Source organism: Dermacentor andersoni, chromosome 1 (assembly GCF_023375885.2).
Source record: "Dermacentor andersoni chromosome 1, qqDerAnde1_hic_scaffold, whole genome shotgun sequence".
NCBI classification, from domain to species: Eukaryota; Metazoa; Arthropoda; class Arachnida; order Ixodida; family Ixodidae; genus Dermacentor; species Dermacentor andersoni.
This window is the reverse complement of record NC_092814.1, coordinates 106,856,816-106,876,004: the sequence shown is the minus strand read 5'-3', so window position 1 is coordinate 106,876,004 and position 19,189 is coordinate 106,856,816. Positions and strand designations below refer to the sequence as shown.

Genomic DNA, 19,189 nt, shown 5'->3' with positions numbered 1-19,189 from the left:
GTGTCCAGTGGTAGCGTCGGTTCACGGCCGTACAAGAGGTAAAACCGCGGAGAGCCAGCAGTTTCGAGACTGGAAGAGTTGTACGCAAAGGTAATGTAAGGTAGAGCCAGGTCCCAGTTACGGTGGTTGTCTGAAACGTATTTGGATAGCATGTCTGTAAGGGTGCGGTTCAAACACTCAGTGAGGCCGTTCGTTTGAGGGTGGTAGGAGGTGGTAAATTTATGCTGTATTGAGCAGGCACGCATGATGTCGTCAATGACTTTGGCCAAGAACGTACGGCCACGGTCTGTTAGCAATTGACGCGGAGCACCATGAATCAAGATGATATCATGCAGGAGGAAGTCCGAAACATCAGTTGCGCAACTGGTCGGAAGAGCGCGGGTTACGGCGTAGCGGGTCGCGTAGTCCGCCGCGACTGCAACCCACTTGTTTCCTGATGTAGATTCCGGAAATGGGCCAAGAAGGTCGAAGTCGACACGATGGAAGGGCTCGGCAGGGATGTCGAGCGGCTGCATGTAACCAGCGGGGAGCTGGGAAGGCTTCTTGCGTCGTTGGCAAAGTTCACAAGCGGCGACATAACGTCGTACGGAACGGGCAAGGCCCGGCCAGAAAAAACGGCGACGTACACGGTCATAGGTTTGAGATAGGCCGAGGTGTCCTGCCGTTGGTGCGTCGTGAGCTCTTCTAGAACGGTTGAGCGGAGGTGTTTAGGTATTACAAGTAGAAACTCAGAGCCGTCTAGGTGAAGGTTACGACGGTACAGAGTACCGTCGCTGACGACGAAGAGGCGTAGAGCAGTATCGGCCGGAGAGTGTTCAAAACGGTCAATGAGTGCTCTGATGTAAGCGTCACGACGTTGCTCGTCGGCGAAATGAAGCAGCTGTGATACAGAGGATACGCAAGCAGCATTGGAAATATTGGAGGAGTCAGAGTCGTCAACAGGGTAACGCGACAAGCTGTCAGCGTCTTGGTGCAGGCGGCCAGACTTGTACACCACGGAATATGAAAATTCTTGTTGCCTCAAAGCCCATCGACCAAGCCGGCCTGTAGGATCTTTTAGCGATGAGAGCCAGCAGAGAGAATGATGGTCAGTGACTACGGAAAAAGGGCGACCGTAAAGGTAAGGACGGAACTTCGCAACCGCCCAGACAACAGCAAGGCATTCTCGTTCGGTAATGGAATAGTTGCGCTCCGATGGTGCGAGGAGGCGGCTGGCATAAGCAATAACGCGATCCTGGCCACGCTGACGCTGGGCTAAGACGGCACCTACGCCATGAACGCTGTCATCGGTACGCAATTCTGTAGGGGCATCAGGATCGAAGTGGGCGAGAATGGGTGGTGAGGAGAGAAGAGTGACGAGACGAGAGAAGGCGGCGGCTTCTGAAGTACTCCACGAGAATTGTACGCCTTTCTTCAAAAGATTAGTGAGGGGTCTAGCAATTGCCGCAAAATCTTGAACAAAAATTGGAGGACGCATAAGCTTCGCCTTCAAGAATGGAACGCGATAGCGTTCCCGTCGACCCGCCAAGGGGTGTAAGACATTGCGCTACGGCGCAGCGATCACTCATGAGGCGCCCTGCATCGGACTTTGCACCCACCAATCACGCGCTGAGCGCCGAGCAACGCAGCGGTCGGCGCGGCAACGAAACGTGAGCCTCAGCAAGCGGAACGTACCAAAGAACTCGATGTCTCGGAGGGAGAAATGATCTACGCGAGCCAAACGTCGTGATCGGCACGGAAAGCCGGGCCGCGACGCGCCATGAAGGCCGACGCGACCATGGGGCTGACGCCTCGATGGGATCGTCCTCTATCTCGCTTGGGAGCACCACGCAGACGCATGACTCCTCGGCAGCAGCTCGGCACACATCGCAGGGGACGCTTTCCCACCAGACGCGCTACGGCGCAGCAATCACGTCAGAGGCGTCCCGCATCGGACGCTGCACCTAGGAATAGCGCTGTGAGCGGAAAGAGGAGCCACGTCGCCAAAATGCGAGGGTGCCAATGACAAGTGAAGTTGGAAGGGAAGAGAGCGAGAAAACTTATTAAACGCAAGGGTAGTGGGGCATCCTCGCACCGGTCCCCGCACGGCCCGAAGGGGAGAAGCGGGCGAGTGGCGCGCCAGGTGTCGGGGCAGCGCCGCACATTGCGAGGAGGGGGTCTTCTGTGGTTGCCGCAAGATGGCTCTGCGTGTGCGCAGAACGCAGAAGAAATGTGGCGGAAACGTACTTCGCTACTCTTGTAACTGCGACTTCTGTAAGTTACATGCTCATAATTTCCGATATACACCGCAGTATAACTTTCTACGGCACGTTTCTAAGGTAATACCGCATTCACTAGAGGCGCTTTTGTACCGCTTTGAAGCGTCGAACTTGTGGCTGAGTGGTAGCGTCTCCGTCTCACACTCCGGAGACCCTGGTTCGATTTCCACCCAGCCCACCTTGCAAGTTGTCATAAAGTGCCTCCCGGGATTTATCGCTCACGGCCAACGCCGCCGACACCGACGCAGACGACACCGGCTTTTCTGCGACACGAGCTCCTTAACGCTGTCGCGTTAAAACGACGAAAGTACGAGCATAGCCCTACACAACTTCGAACGTCTGCGGCTGTCTTCGGTACCGGAAAGTCCCGGACAGCGCGAGTTTTGTCGGGATCAGGCTGTACTTCGGAAGCGTCAACGAGGTCGCCCAGAACAGTAATTTGGCGGTGGCCGAAACGATATTTGGACGAGTTAAGTTGCAGCTTCGCCTTTCGAAATACATCAAGTATAGATGTTAGACGCTCAAGGCGAATGTCGAACGTGGTCGAGAAGACGATGACGTCGTCGAGGTAGCCGAGAAATGTGGGCCATTTGAAACCTCGGAGCAAGGAGTCCATCATACGCTCAAAGGTGGCAGGGGCATTGCATAATCCAAACGGCATTACTTTAAATTGATATAGGCCATCAGGTGTGATGAACGCGGTTTTTTCTCTGTCCATATCGTCAACAGAAATCTGCCAGTATCCAGAACGAAGATCAATAGAACAGAAATAGCTGGAACCGTGGAGGCAGTCAAGAGCGTCGTCTATACGTGGGAGCGGGTAGACGTCCTTCTTAGTAATGTTGTTCAGATGACGGTAGTCTACACAGTAGCGCCACGTACCATCCTTCTTCTTAACCAACACCACAGGTGACGCCCAGGGACTCGAAGAAGGCTCAATTATGTTTTTATCTAGCATTCTGTTCACTTCACTTTGAATTACTCGACCCTCACATGTCGACGTAGCAGCAGTGTTGGGTAGCCGCGTGATGTGGTGTGTGATACGGCAGCTCTTAGCTTGTTCAAGCCGACGGCATTCTTTGATGATGGCGTCGATAGTCGAAACGTTGCTGAAAACAAGCAAATTGAAAGCCTCGTCGGCGATGCCTTTTAGCACATGCGACACTTTATCTGCTTCAGGCATAGTATCCTCAGCTTTGCGGCATAGAGCCAAGACGTCGAGGATGTATGTAACGTACGGTTGTGTAGATGTCTGAACACGAGACACAAGAGCCTTTCTCGCGGCAACCTTGCGCCCAATGGGGTCGCCGAACAGTTCCCTGAGCTGTTCCAACTGTACCAACTGGTTATCTCGTCGTCATGCGTTTGGTGCCACACGCGTGGGGTGCCGCCGAGATAAAAGATGACATTGGCGAGAATGATCGTTGGGTCCCACCTGTTATTAGCACTGGCGTGTTCATAGAGGTTGATCCATTCGTCAACGTCCTCTCCCTCCAGGCCAGAGAACACACCAGTGTCGCGATGTTGGGCAACCGTGATGATTGGAGCAGTCGGACAAGCCGAAGCCGTTGCACAGGTGGTCTCGTCACCGGGAGGCATGGTGACAAGCTCGATGTACCGACCACTCCGGAGTTCCGTGGTGAGGACGGGGATCGCTAACCTCCACCAGAATGTTACGTGCGGAAAGACACAGACGAAAGAGGCTATTTACAGGCTATTTACACTGGAGCCAGATCACCAGGCCGACACTCGCTCGCGCCAAGGGCACAGACCCACTTCGTCGTCGTTCTCGTGGCGGCTCGTCCCTTGAGCGTCGCTCGATGATATCGTAATAATGCTTTCTGATATCTATAGAGTGAGCTGATCTCCTGTGAAGGTACGGCACTACACGGGACGTTACCTCTCATGTTCAACGACTTGTGTGAAGTGGAACCTGTTAGACCACAAGGATTGCTAGCTACTCTCACCCACTCATTCTCACTCTTTGAACATCCACTCCCTTGGAGATTCTCGACATGTCTCCACGCCTACGACTACGTGCTCCAGAGTGCTCTTATCGATAGCCTACATGGTTAGGTTTGAAAAATTGCCGGATAGCTCTTCTTCATACACGCGTTCCTCAGCGACCGGCGTGTGTTTTTTCAAACTAGGGGTGATATTAACTAAATAACGAACCACTTCGTGAGATGTGCCGCAGATTAATGCAATAAAGATGTGCTGTGGATTCCTTTGTTTCGGTACTCACATCACGTCTGAATGTGATCAGGAGAATCGCTTACAGCGGGGACGCTATCCACTTTCCATGATCAAACTGCACTCAGTGGTTGTAAGAAGAGTGTTTTTCCGGTTGCCTCTATACTTGTACCGTATGAGTCACAGTATGACAGCTGGATTTACAACGTCGAAAAAAAATGCCACAGAACACATCTCACGATGAATGCCCACGTTAATGCGATTAGCATTGAAGCATTGTAGCGATCCTGCAGATTGCCGCCGTAGAGACGCGTTATGTATGAAGCGTGTATGCAGCTGGATTCTTCTCTCGCGCTTCCCACCGAACACGCCGTGCCATGTAGCGGCGGCGCCGCGAAGTCCACGCGTGTAATGTGTGTGAATATATATTCAGACAAGGTTAACTGAGTATATATGACGCTGGTTCGATTCGGCCCAGCACCAGATGATTTATTAATGATTTTTTTATTACTGAAAAGCAGCACATACTCAATGGAACATACCCAGTGACCCAAGTTGAGGTGAAAAAGGTTCATTGAAGAGTGGCACGTACACAGTAACCGAAGTTCCCAAAGAAGTTGCCAGTGAAGTTCCCAAAGAATGCTAATCGAATTAAAAGCACTTGGCATATGGCTAACAACTGCAAACGACAAGTTTTTTGGACAAATGCCAATCGCGCTCTTTTCCCCTTATATCTTCTTCAAAAGCTTATCATGTTACTAAGTTACTACGAGACACTTAATCCGGTAGAACTCTACCACATTGTTTTCAAAGGTGGAACTAGTCTGGAGCTTTAACCGCGCACCGCATTCTTATACACCTTTATTAATACCCGAAAAGAAAGCAACAATTGGAGCCACCGCGAACCCACGAGAGTGTGCATTGAATTCCGCTTGAGCATCTCGTGCATGCACATCCGACGAGATATATCTATGCAGCAGGGCCGTTGCCTGTGGTCCATTACTTGATGATGATGTACACATGGTACATGCCTCCAAGCCTACTGAGAGAATGGTAGATAGGAAGTGGGGAGTCCAGCACAGCGCAGCGACGTTTGCCATATCATTAAACTTCTTGGGTTGCCAAATTGGATTGCGTTGATTAAATGTGAATGAAGGCGAAACGCATCAAAGCGGCCTAACGCAAACTCAAATGTTTCTAGAGGGAGCTAGGCGTCCTGCTTTCAGACTGAAAGTCAGCACCACCAGCATTGCAGTAGAATTGTCCCCTTTACATCACCTGGTGTGTTTCATTGCGCAGCGTCAAGCAGTTACAGAGCCGATGTTTGATTGTAAAGTTTCAGTGCATTCTCTCACGCGTAGGTATTATGAACCACGAATCTCTTCGCGGGATTCCTTTAGAAACTTTGGTGTTCATATCTATAGGGTGAAAGCTCCACACAGTCGGGCTACTTCTAAAGCTAGCGATCGTGAGCCATTCTTTATTAAGTCGGTCTCCGTCACGCCAGTTTTATATGACCAGGGCTCTCAGCAGGATGGACACCGAACTGCTGAGTCTCATTCTCTATTCTTCCCTTTCCCCCTCGCCAAGTGTGGGGTAGCTAACCGGGCACGTCCTTGGTTAACCTCCCTACCTTTCCCGCTTCGTTTCTCTCTCTTTCTCACTAACCTCTTGTCTAGGTAAAACACTCGAACACGTCATCCTCAACCGACTCAGTAAATACATGGAGGACAACAATCTTTATCCATCAGAAATGGTAGGTTTTCGAAAATCTCTCTCATGCCAAGATATCATGCTTCGAATGAAGTATGACATCATTACACCCAATAGCAGTCTAGATACGCAAGCAATTCTCAGTCTGGACCTCCACGGAGCCTTCAATAACGTTTCACATTCCGCCATCCTCCGAGAGCTTAATCTCATTGGGGTTGGCGGAAAGACATATGACTACATATGTACCTTCTTATCCAACCGTACCGCAACGATACACATAGGCACAGAGCAATCCCTTTCATACACTTTAGGTAGCTACGGCACGCCCCAAGGCCCAGTGCTGTCCCCTTTTCTTTTTAATCTTTCTATGGTGCCGATGGCGCAAGCATTGCGGTCTATTCCCGATCTCAAGTTTTCACTGTACGCCGATGACATCACTCTTTGGACGACTGGCGGCTCCGACGGAGAGATTCAAGACACTCTACAGGCCCCAGCAGACGCCGTCGTGGCTCATGCCGGGGCTATGAATCTCACATGCTCCCCTCAAAAATCCGAGCTGCTACTTCTGCCATCCCACCGGGGGGCCGGAAAACACATGTCTAGCATAGAGGTAATCCTAAACCACATCCCCGTTACTAGAGTGGACAGGCTCCGGGTGCTCGGTTTACACATTCAAAGCAACCGGCTCAACACATATACCCTACATACACTCCAGACCACAGTCGATCAAACCCTGCGTCTTCTAGGGCGAGTCTCCAATAAACATGGCGGACTAAAGGAGGCCGAACTTCTCCGCTTGATTCAGGCCTTCGTTATCAGTAAGATTACATTCGCAACACCATATCTACATTTCCTTAAATCAGAATCAGATAAGATCGACACTCTTTTACGCAAAATATATAAATTCGCTCTCGGGGTCCCCATACGTACCTCCACTGAAAGGCTAATGCTTACTGGAACTTTCAACACACTTTCTGAACTCACAGAAGCCCACCTCACATCCCAATATAGCAGACTTTCTAACACCGCAACAGGTCGACACATTCTACAAACTCTTTCTATCACTCCGGCACCCATCATCAAGACTAAATACACCATTCCACATCACATACACGAGAACCTCTGCATACCCTCACTTCCCAAAAACATGCACCCTGTGCATCACAAACAGCGCAGGAGGCAGCGAGCAAAGGCTCTCCAAAAACAATTCTCCACCTCTAAAGACGGGCTCTGTTGATGCCGCCGAATATGGGAACAGAAATCATTACGCAATATCAGTCATTAACTCTCACGGCCGCCTCCATTCCTGGCTCTTCCTCGGAGGAGGCGGAGGAAGCGGCCATAGCCCTGGCCCTCACAATTCCAAATTCATCAGTTATCGTTAGCGACTCCAAAGCAGCCATACATAACTTCGGAGCGGGTAGGGTCTCTAAGCCAGCTTTTTCTCTCCTCTTGGCCCATCCTTTCCATCAAACTGTGGCATTAATCTGGACTCCCGCGCATGCGGGCCTTGCCGGAAACGAGGCGGCTCATGCCAGTGCCCGAGGATTTACAGTCCGGGCTCAGGCATCAGATGCGTCGGACCTCGCCACGGAGGAGGCGCCGTTTACAGCGCGGGATCGACTTATTACTTACCACGAAATCTGCACACACTACCGATTAGACCGCTTAACCTTTCCGCCACTCATGGGCAAATCCCCGCGTAGGTGTGAAGTTCTGTGGCGACAGCTGCAGACTCGCACCTTTCCGTCCCCTTACCTCCTCCACCGCATTCATCCCGCCATTTACCTTTCTCCCTCTTGTAAATTCTGTGCCTCTCCCAGAGCAGACTTGAACCACATCATGTGTGGGTGCCCTAGGCACCCCCCTCCCCCTTTCCTCAAGCAATTATTATCTAGTGAGGAGCAGTGGGAGGCTGCCTTGCGCAGCTCGAGGCCCGATCTTCAGGAGGCCATCCTGGAGTGGGCTGAGAGGATAAAGGAGGCCTACTCCAAGTAGTTCCTCCCCCCACCCTCTATTCCATTGCCCCCTTCCCTTTAAAGAGGAATAGATAAAGTTTTTCATCATCATCATCATCTCGTCTGTATGGGGTTAGAACATTAGTGTGGTGTTGCAAGATAGAGCGTCCGCTTCGTCATTGTGCGCGTTCTGTTCTATACATAAGCTGACTAACAGCATTATTTATTATAATTATTTGCTCGATCACCCTGATGTTGCTGAAGGGTGAACAGGTCTAGCTGGCGCTCTAAAACATAGACGGCTTCGCAAGCTAACATAGATAACGTAATGTTCTAGCAGAGGCCACTGTTCATTCAGGGGAAAATGTCAAGGCTCTTGTTGAATTATTTTAGTGGGTGATGTTGAATATCTGACTGAGTGGTGGCTCACCATCGAGAATTTTGGGTGTTTGCTTGAGGAGACTACATGGACTCAACGGTGAGCAGACTTTCCAAGTCGGCTCGCTTCCGCGTGTTCTTTCTCTGTTTACGATGATGCGAACTGGATCCATAGGTTGATCATGCTATTTATTTATTTACCCCCAAGGCCAAGGACATTACAGAGGGGAGTGGGAAAAATACAATCGTAAATAGAAGAGCAAAATACAATGAGTTATAATAACAATTCCAAGCAGGCATGTACTTAAACAATGGTGGTTAGTGCCTCGCGAAAAGTTATACATTTGCGGAAGATGGCGTCGTGTGGAGCACTCGTCGGCAACCCATGAAAGATTGTGTGCCTGCACCAGCAAAATGCCCGGGCTGTTTTCACATAGCTTTTTCTTTGTATGCTGTGGTTGCCACTGGCCTGTATTCTTCACTAATATGCCCACCATCGCGATTCGCAAGCATCTGCTTTTACAAACAGCCCTATGGTAAGGTGCCTTTTATGAATACGAGCTCTAAGACTCAATAAATGAGTGCAGCGTTGCGGAAACTCCATGTCGCCCGCGTCTAATCAAAGGCCGAATTTACGAAGCCGCCGCTCCGTAAGAGTGGTATTTAGTTGGCTGGCTTCATATCACCTGCCGATAATTCTTAGTAACAGTACGGCCCAGGTCAACCGAAAATCGCAATTTCTTCTGAACAGCTTTGTGAATTCACTGACTCATCAGCTACTGCACGGTTTTAGTGAGCAAGAGTATTGTTCAGTGCCCAACCATAGCCAAGGTCACCGTGTCGTGAGGAGCTCTCTTCGCTCTTCTGAGAGGAGAATTTCTGTAAGTGGCGAATCGGCTGTCAAAAGGCATCTCCACTTAGTCTGCCGGCAATGGGCCCACGGCGGCGCCCGTTCTCGACAGCGTGGTAGCGGCGGCGTCTTTGGGCACGCCAAGCACGCGCCCCCACGCCGCACAACCCTGCTGTCCCGCGAGGGACAGCGCGCGTGTGCGTAGATGAAGTAATTCACAAAGACTAAAACTCTGAAAAAGAGGAAAATAAATACAGAAACACAGATATAAAACCGGAAATCGGTGCGTGAGCAAATACGCTCTCGGAATGCATCACTTTTGTCGGCATCTTTGTGCCATGTCCCAAACATTTCAAAAAAGGCTGCGTTGGCGCTTTTCATGCAAGTGTCCGGCCAGGCGCTTCTTCAAAGAAAGTGGAGTCACCGCTTCCTTTTTTAAGGTCTATGTCCTTCCTCTTCTCTTCAATTTTCTGTGCTGGTAGGTACAGCTTTCAGGGATATTTTTCATATCGGGAAATATTTCTCGCAATCTACACTTCCGTCGCTGATGTATGTATAAAGAAGAGAAAATTCTAACTGGCTAAGTTCAAAGAAGACTGGCATCTTGGCATCGCCAGGTCGCAAAGGCGGCTGCTGAATTTGTCTACGCTTTTGCTTTGCATAAGTTATAGGGTGTGAGAGGTTTGTACTTAAACTTGATGTCAGTGTGAAGAAATAAGACGCTGGTTTTTCTTTTTTTTTGAATTTGCAAGAATCATCGCTTGTTGTAGAACAGAGTCTGGTAATTAAGACGGAAAAAGGCCGGAACGCAAATGCATAAGGCGCCCACGTAACTTTTCCCATCCCTCAAAAGGTATAACCCCCGCTAGGACGGAGAGAGAGGCGATCATCATGTTAGCACTCATTACCAGGAACCACGCAGTTTGCTGAGCCGAGTTCAAAGCTTCGGCTTTGGTCTAGGGCGTTTCACCGCTTGTAGATTTTTTTTTTTTTTGCTCTAGGTTCAGACTTTCGTAGCGCCACTTCCCCAGATTCTTCAGATGTGCACCAGTACAAATCAAATCGAGAGCACTGAAGCCCAAGTGGCAGTCGCCTCGTCTCCTGAATAAGTGAGAAACTTCTTAATGAAATCTTCCCCGGATGTATTGAGGACGTTTGGGAGTTCTTTGACCATGTCTCTTCTCCCTAGGAGGCATTTCTCGGATTCCTGTGATCTTTATCTATACTGTTTCGCTTCTTTGTCGCCTTGGCGGCTCACACTTCATACGTACATTCCGCCCCCGCCGAAGCTGACGCTTTCTAGGCTCGTGACGTCATCTTTTGAAGAGCGCCCGCCCTACCAACGTCCAATGAGGATGCTGGACGTCTCCATGAGAACCGTATTTAAAGCACCATCGAGCGCTTGGAATCGACATCTTTCCCACTTTTCTCCGGTGCTCTTGAAGGCTGCACTGACCGTACACGTGGATCTAAGGTAAGCATCTACGAATGGCATGCTGCATGTTTGGCGGTCGAATGCTTCACCCTCTGTTATTATTTCATGCGCCACATTAAAACCATTACAGCTTCATGAATCGATATTATTCAGGTGACGCTGAGTGCGGGTCCTCGGGCTATCGTGAACGTTAGGCGTGTTAGGCGGCTTTGAGCACGAAATCCAAGTCGAGTGTTGCAATTAGGCTGATGAATCACAAAAACACATTACTTAAATATGCCAAAACACATTGAAACGACGTCGTGTTTTGTCTGTTTCTTTATTGTTTCTCTTGTACACATATACGTAAAAAATACCTGTTTTGTCTTGCTTCTTTGACAAACCGTGAAAGAATGCGCTTGAATGTGACGTTTATATTATTTGTGAAAGTTTTCAGCCATAGTTATGTGTGAAGAGCATGAAAACGTGTTATCACATCGTTAGTCGTTCGCCTATACTGGCGGTTAAGCCAGGTGACACTCCTTGCAGCTGAATTGTCATTTGATAATGGCTCGGCAGGCCACAAAGACACTGAGAAATGGAGACAATGTAAGGACTAGAGGTGAACGGATGAGTAGCCGTCGAGTGGTGCCACCGCTTTGGCAAGCGAAGCTGGATTCACCAAGGCCTTGACGAAGACAACTTCACTTTTCAGAACGTTGGCACAGGATTGAGAAGACTTTCATCCTTTTTCTTGCTCTCAACAAAGAAACATGTCATATTTTACGCCTGTGCTGATCATGTTCCATAAGATAGCAATGAATTTGCATTAGCGGAACGTAGGCAAAAACTTTATTCATGGGTCACATGCAATAAATCACACTCAAGCTCTGTTGCCGAAGCCTGCAGCTCTGACATCCTTCATCTTGACGATATCTAAGGAACATGCCACTTTCTTTGTGAGTTCATACCTGTATTTTTACATTAATCGAGGGATTACCCTATCCGGCACTTTTCTATCAATTTCTTGACAACTAACTGCTGGAAGCGAGTGTGCTTTAACTCACGAGCCGAGGAACAGGGTACCTTGTAGGTCTGTGTCACGTGTAGGGTCTCAAAAACATCTTTCTCGCTTTTTGTCATTGTGGTTCGCCGCTATTACAACTGAATAACAAAACTGGTTTTTTTCTTCAAATAGAACTTCAGTTGGAAAAATACGTGGAGTCCTGTCTTTTCTCGTGTGTGCGTAGCTGCCTGCATCCATTGTATAATGAACACGAAGGCGCGTAACCTTGCAATCCTGCTCCGGATAACCGTTTTGATGTCGAGACTCACAGCACAGTGCCGAAACTTCATTTACTCGATAGGTGATCGAGCGGCGTCTGCCATCGGCATGGCATCGGTGTCCGTCAAGCTCTCCCTGGTCTTGCTTCTCGCGACGCTGCTGGTGATGCAAGAGGCCTACTGCCAGATCACGTTCTCAAAAAACTGGCAACCAGGCAAGCGCTCCGAGATGTGTTCTCAGAAGGAGGCCCAAGCCATCATCAAGCTACGGCATTTCCTACTGGTACGTGGACCTCACTTCACATATTTCTTGTTTTGTCGATGGGAAAGGCCAGCGCGCGGGTGCTGTTTTATTCCTTAGAATCGGGGTGTCTAGAGTTGGCGCGTGGTAGAACTGATCGTGCGCTTTCGCAGTATTTTAGTTTAACAAGATTTGCCGAACTTCTAAGTCGAGCGAAAATATTGAACAAGAATAGACAACATGAGCGCAGACTAACTTTTATTTGAAAGAACATATATACTAGGTGAAGGTGGGCAGGAAGTTAAAATCAGTACAGTGGGACACCAAATAATAATAATTATAATAATAATAATACTTCATTCCACAAAGTCACAAAAAAAGCGGCGTACATAACAGGCCTGCCAAAGCCACACAGGGCTTGAGCGGCAGTGCCTGGCAGGCAGCGGAACAAGCAATTATTCAATTGACATGAACTTTTCACATTTAAAGTAGTATATGAAAAAAAAAGCAAAAAAAAAGCGAATGATTCCCTGAGGCGACTAGTCAATTTGCCTGAGTGCCTTTTTTAACTTGTATTTTGTTCGAGCGCGCAAGGCGGTTTGAGACAATTTGTTAAAATATACAGGAACATAGTAGTCTCGTATTCTCCTGCCATATCTTGTACAACGCCTGGGTACGAAGTAAAGATTCTTAGGCCGCAAACAACGTGAGGGAACGTACTTCACCCTGAAATTACTTTCCCAGAAGTGTTTTAGCACAACAGTTTCCAGCAGTAGTTTATTAAAGTCTGGCATAAATAAGGTTTTGAAAACGTCACTTTTCTCGTGAAGATTTAAATCATAGCTGATGTTCTTTAGTATAGAACGGAGAATAGAGTTGACCCTAGTTTGCCAACGAATTGCGCAATGACCATAAACAGTTATGCCGTACCTTAATACACTATAGCACAACGCATGTACCACAACTTTTCGAACAGAGAGGGGCATATAATATCTCAAACTGTAAAGCACACAAGATACCGCACGAAGTCGTTTGCATACATAATCTAAGTGGGAGTTCCAGGAAAGATCACTGTCAAAGTACAAACCGAGGTATTTTACAGAAGTCACCTAATCTAAAGGTTTACACAGACATGGAGAACACATTGAATTGTGTAGTACAAATGGGTAATCAGTGTCTATTTTTTTCAGAGGATTGTGAAAACAAATAAGTTTTGTCTTTGACGTATTAATATTGATTAGGTTAGCGCAAAACCAGTCCATAGCCTTAGTAGCCATTGCTTGTAAGGAAGTAATAGCATGCCTAAAGTTTGTTGATTGAGCTATAATGACAGTATCATCTGCATACTGATACAATCCTACAGGTACCATATCAGCAAGGTCATTCACATAAATATTATATAACAGTGGACTGAGTATAGACCCCTGGGGGACACCAGATTTTATTACAAGGAAATCACTTTTAGCCAGCCCTAGTGAAACCTGCTGGCGCCTGTGATGCAGATAGTTTTCCAGAAGCGTCAGGAATGTGCCACGAAATCCTAATATTGAAAGCTTGGTTAATAGAATACCATGACTCACGCTATCGAAAGCTTTGCTGACGTCAAGGAGGACGGCACATACGATCTGATTACGTTCGAAAGACAAGTTCAACACGTCAGAGAGATCTTCAAGAAGCGATTGGGTACCTTTTCCAGGGATGAAACCATACTGGGAAGAGGATAAAATCCCGTGTTTATCCAAGAAACTTGTCATTTTTAGTAATAGCAACGTAAAAGCCGGAGCACACAGTTAAGTCACCTTGTCAGACGACCAAACTATCTAGATACTTAACTCTTCATCAACCAGACTAAGCGATGGCACACTGACGCGACTGGGGCCTTTCCTATGAACGCTTCGATGTGTTCGCGCGTTATTTGGTCCTTTTATCGCCTCATAATTTGGTACTTCTCAAAATCACGGGTACAATCGCACGAGGCTGCATAAACAGGTAGGCGGCTACCGCGTACTGTCTAAAGATCGTGCATGTTCCCTAAGGCGTCCGTTGCCGTTGAGGTATCGTCCCGTCTGTCTTACGTAGCTCCGGCTGCAGGCCAGCGGGATTTCGCAGACAACACCAACCGCACAGCCGCAAACTATTGCGCGTGCTTCTTGACGCAAACTTTGTTTCTCGGCTTGGTCCAGTTGACCTTTCCGCACAAAGGACCCAGCTTGTTCGACGCGGAAAATACTACGCCAAGTTCAGCGCTTCTAGCTATTATTTTGAGGCAACGGCTGACTGCGTGTACTTACGGGATGATAGTGGTGGCACTCGGCTTGCTTGTGGTTCTCAGTCCTGAGGCACCATGCGCGCCCAACTCCACTAAAAGCTTGTCAATGATGCCCGCCAGAAGCCGGCGCGGGTATGCCGATGGAAGTAAACGTTGGAGTTGGGTCTCAAAACTTAGTTCCACTTGCTGCTGGGACGACCTGTTACACTGATACTGGCGCATCATGAAGGTGGAGTGCAGGTAGATGGTTAACAGGTCCATGAGGCCGCTAGTACTTGTGCCGCGAGAATTCTGGAAGCGGACGCCTCCAAACGCGTCGATTTCCTTTACGACCTCGCCGCTCACGCCAGGAACTGACAGGGAACGTTACAAGTCCTTTACATCTACCGAAAATGTTCTGACTGCCGCAAGACACTCCTCCTCCAGGAAGGTTGAAACCACAGCTAGATTTCTTAGAAGGAATGGGTCATCAGTTGGCAGTTCAGAGAGCGACCGCTGCAGAAAGTGACCTATTGGTCGTTTTCTGCAGCGATGGGCTCGGAACAACGGGAATAGAAGTATAACTTCGTCTAACAACCAGCGTTTCTCAATGGAAAGCTCCCACTGGCTCTTACATTCCACACATGCTATTGCTGTAAGAAACAACTATCAGACTGTTCATCGGATTATGTTTTGTATTTGTTAAATTATATGATTGACCAGAACCGGAAATATTTCCTGCTGTTAACAGCGCAAAATGTAGACGAGAGACGAGGCAAGAAGACGCCGTTGAAGAAAACGTTGTTGAAAGTCAGCGCTTGTGGTGTCTTCTTGTCTCGTCTCTCGTCTACATTTTGCGCTGTTAACAGCAGGATGGAAAACCAACAAGCCCAAGCTGCTATTCTAACGGAAATATTCGCTTTCGCACAAATCCACAAAATCTGCATGCAGTCCAAGACTTTTCGCACTTTCGCAAGTTGTTGCACTTTGTCGTCATCGCTTGGGTTTTGCATTGGAAACTAAAGTCACGCAGTTACATCGATGCGTGTGTTATTCGTACTGTGCTGATCACAGCGTGAAATTTCTCTCGTCATTTCAGGAGGAGGCCAAACACCTCGAAGAATGCCGCCTTTTTTACGGGAGCGAAGGTGCCAATGAAGACTGACAGAATGCCCTTGTGTCACGTTTATTATTCACGTTCATCACTGATCCTCAGAGCTCACGCATGTATTTGAGGTGTAAACAATAAATGCAGAAAATCACATCCCACAATATTTCTTGCGTGTACTTATTAACCACATAGTACCTATTGTTAGAGTTCCTTGCACGTAGTATGGCGAACAACAGCAACAACGACGATGACGACGACGACGACGACGACACTGTAGTTACTGGACTGTGCTTTCGGCGCTGGTGGCTGTAGATGATACAATCTTTGTGCACTTGTGTGCGTGTGTGTACGTGCTTTTTGATAGTTTCTTGTTTTCTTTTATTTTATTTTTATTTTTCATTGAGAACAAAGTTGAGACTTTGGGATAGCCTGCTATTACGCTGTCTGCCTTCCCATGCTTCTACATATCAATAAATAATAAAAAAAAACACTACGCACGATTCCTAGATAGAATTGTTATGCTGTGCAGGATTACCTATGCACTCCAAATTTCAGCTAAACTTCATTGTCTAAGGTTTTATTGCAGTAGCAACCATATGAACACTCCAGGCAAATTTCCGCCGTAGTCGTCACCGTGATGTTCCGTATAAAGCCCAAGTGCGATAACATCGCGGCCGCGCGCTGTATGCGGCAGACGCGAGCGAAAGCTTGCGAAGGTAAGCCAAGAAGTATGGTGGCTTGTTGCAGCAGTGTCTTCTCGAGCTAGAAAGGGAGGAAGGTGGGGAGGGAGCGCGCCGTCTTCTCACGTGCGCAAGGTGGAGGCTGGGGGCAGCAGGGAGACGTGCGCGCGTTTCGAGGGAGAGGGGGCAGGTTAGTGCGCATCTGCTCTTCTATTCCAGCTGTGGCGGCTGTTCGCGTCCGCGCGCGTCCTATCTTGGAGGCAGTCTGCGCTGCGTTCTAAGGCTACCCGACCGGATATAGCCGATGGCTCCGTGTGCGTTGTGTTTTCGCTTCTCCGGCGCTTATTTCGCGTTAAAGCGAGGGGCAGCACGACGGAGCATTCAGTCGCCGCTGCTGCCGCTCTTCATGACGCCAGCGTTCGGAGAGCGAAAGTCCGCGGTCATCAAGTGAGATGTGTTCTTGTTTGGCTGTGTGTGCGTGACAACGTGATTGTTAATTTAGTGAGTGAGCGAATGTTCACAGCAGTTTATGCAGCTCATAAAATTACTAACCTTACTTCGTATAGCTGTCTAAAAGTTTGCTATACCAATCAACGCTTCGCCTGTCGGGCGAAACTGCGACATCTATATATATATATATATATATATATATATATATATATATATATATATAGTGTGTCCCACGTAACTTGAGCCAAACTGTTAAAATATGCAAATGCCACGTAGCTAGACAGAACCAAAGTAACGTTATTTGCCGTCGCTTGGAGATGCTCAGATTATTTCTTGCATTCCATGTAATTGTATCATTAGTCGTAACTTTTCTTGCATTACATGAAAGATTTCAGCGCGACTGGCCGCTCGAGGCACTTTGCGTGTATTTGCGGGCTTCTCTCATGCTTGGAAAAACTTTTTTGTAGCACGTATTATGCAACAAAAAACTGTAACGGGAATTTCTCATGTTGCGCTACAATTTTCTAATCTACACTTTTCAGCTTATTATAATATTTGAGAAGTTAATTAATGAATTATGACTAATCATATAATTAACTGGAATACAAAAAGTAACCTCAGCATCTGCAAGCGACGCCAAAAAGCATTACTTTGGTTTTGTCCAGCTACGTGGCATTTGAATATTTTTAATGTTTGGCTCAAGCTACGTGGGACGCCAGGTATACTATTGCACAGTTGCAATTGCTTTAATATGGATCACACAAGATACGTCGAAACTGAGAAAGTGAGACAAACACGTCACACGCAGGATTTCAGACTTAAAGAATATTCGTGCAACAACAGCACATTTTATTATTTTATTATCCATACGAGAACGGAATGGTCTCAAGTTGCTTATAGTACAACAGTGCACAGTCGATCAATTGTTAAAGCTGGCACAAAAGGCAGTTATACCTGTCGTTTATTTCCTACGTCCTCATAACCTTGTAATTGTATCATGTTCACATTCCCCCATCTTCGCATATGTGTTCTGTTTTTCTGGCGCGTTGTTAATTATTATATTTGAATATTTGCTTTATTTCTCTAATTCGTTAAGTTGTTTATGTCTATATTATGTGAACTTCTACGCCTACACTAGCACTATGTCTTGCACGTGCCTTCTGTGCCCTCCCCCTCTTTTTTGTCACTTTAGGGTGAACTTATGTTAGCTCGTGCCAATTATTGTCTTTATTGTTTTATTTTCAGAACCCCACTCTTGTTATAACCCCTGCAAACGGTTGACACTATGGAAAAACACAACAACAACAACAACCACAACGGCGACGACTGTAGTATCTCTGTGTGTGCATTATTTAAATGTGTACCTTCACTTAGTGGGGTGCAAATTGTTCTCACCTTTTATCTCTGTGTGTTCGTGTCTGTATAGGACAGTATACTATATATCTTTCGATGCTATGACGTTGTTGGTTCTTATCACACAATGTATCTTTATTATTGGTGTTATTATTATGCGAAAAGGAGTAATCGTCGCCATTATAGGGTGACTACGTCTCTTTGATTTTCATTTCTATGAAACAACAAGAACAACTGAAGGGGCATTTATTCTCGCGCGAATATAAGCTGAAACATAGAATGTTTTTCTTCGGGACGAAAGCTGCGAGAGAAGATTTTTATGGTTGTGTTGAATGCACAGTGGCTGTCGTAACTACGCAAGAAGAACTTGTTTTGCAGCCTGCTCTCATGCACAATGTGGCGACCTTGCTTGTTTTCTCTTCTTCTTTCGTCGTAAACAGTCGAAAGTCATAACTTCTTTGAAAGTAAATAATAAGCATATCTGATATTGTAAAAAAAGGAAGCACGGTAACCTAGCTTCCCTTTTATGAGCGAATCACGTAGCGCACCCGCAACCACAAATATTTGCGGGGGAGAAATACTGAGAATCTTAGCAGGAACCATCGAAGATTATCGTCACAGTCAGCGATAGCTTTCTTGTGTGACCCGCTGCATATCCCGATGCCACTTGTGAGTCAGAAAGCCTTATGGGCACATCAGCAGGTACAGGAAGTGGCAATCTCGCTGCCAGCCACAACTCCAAATGATACCACGACACAGTATATCTTGTTGTAATACAGCGCCCCAGTTGAATTTCCGTAGCCACCTCGACTATCCTTAGTGTCCTGGCCGACTTCGTTGCAATGTCTATACATCAACCACCAACGCGGAGGTGTATGTTGCGGATGGCGCTCTTGCAACTGGCGCGCGCCCTCCTCCCGCCCCCTAGTGCGTGACGTCACTCGCACGAGCGCCAAACAGTTGCCTTGCTCTTCGCTCCTTGCTCTCCTCCCGGATTTTGCTGTGGGAGATCGGCCAACGTCAATCCGAAGTGGACGAAATGGCTAAAGAAAGTGATC

At 47.5% G+C, this 19,189-nt stretch overlaps 1 protein-coding gene across 1 annotated transcript; it reads left to right on the top strand.

Moving 5' to 3' along the window:
* The first annotated feature begins 10,724 nt into the window (after positions 1–10,724).
* LOC126545568 (uncharacterized) lies at positions 10,725–15,809 on the top strand. Its single transcript, XM_050193491.2, has 3 exons — positions 10,725–10,824; positions 12,132–12,331; positions 15,637–15,809. The coding sequence occupies exons 2-3, from the start codon at positions 12,158–12,160 to the stop codon at positions 15,700–15,702; spliced, it is 240 nt and encodes a 79-aa protein (XP_050049448.1). The 5' UTR covers positions 10,725–10,824; positions 12,132–12,157; the 3' UTR covers positions 15,703–15,809.
* The last annotated feature ends 3,380 nt before the right edge of the window (positions 15,810–19,189 follow it).

What these genes read in the sequence shown, in the direction of transcription:
- LOC126545568 (XM_050193491.2), top strand. Translation starts at nt 12,158, where the DNA reads ATGGCATCGGTGTCCGTCAAGCTCTCCCTGGTCTTGCTTCTCGCGACG. An exon ending in AGCTACGGCATTTCCTACTG is followed by an intron (nt 12,332 to 15,636) that starts GTACGTGGACCT and finishes TCGTCATTTCAG; the next exon opens with GAGGAGGCCAAACACCTCGA.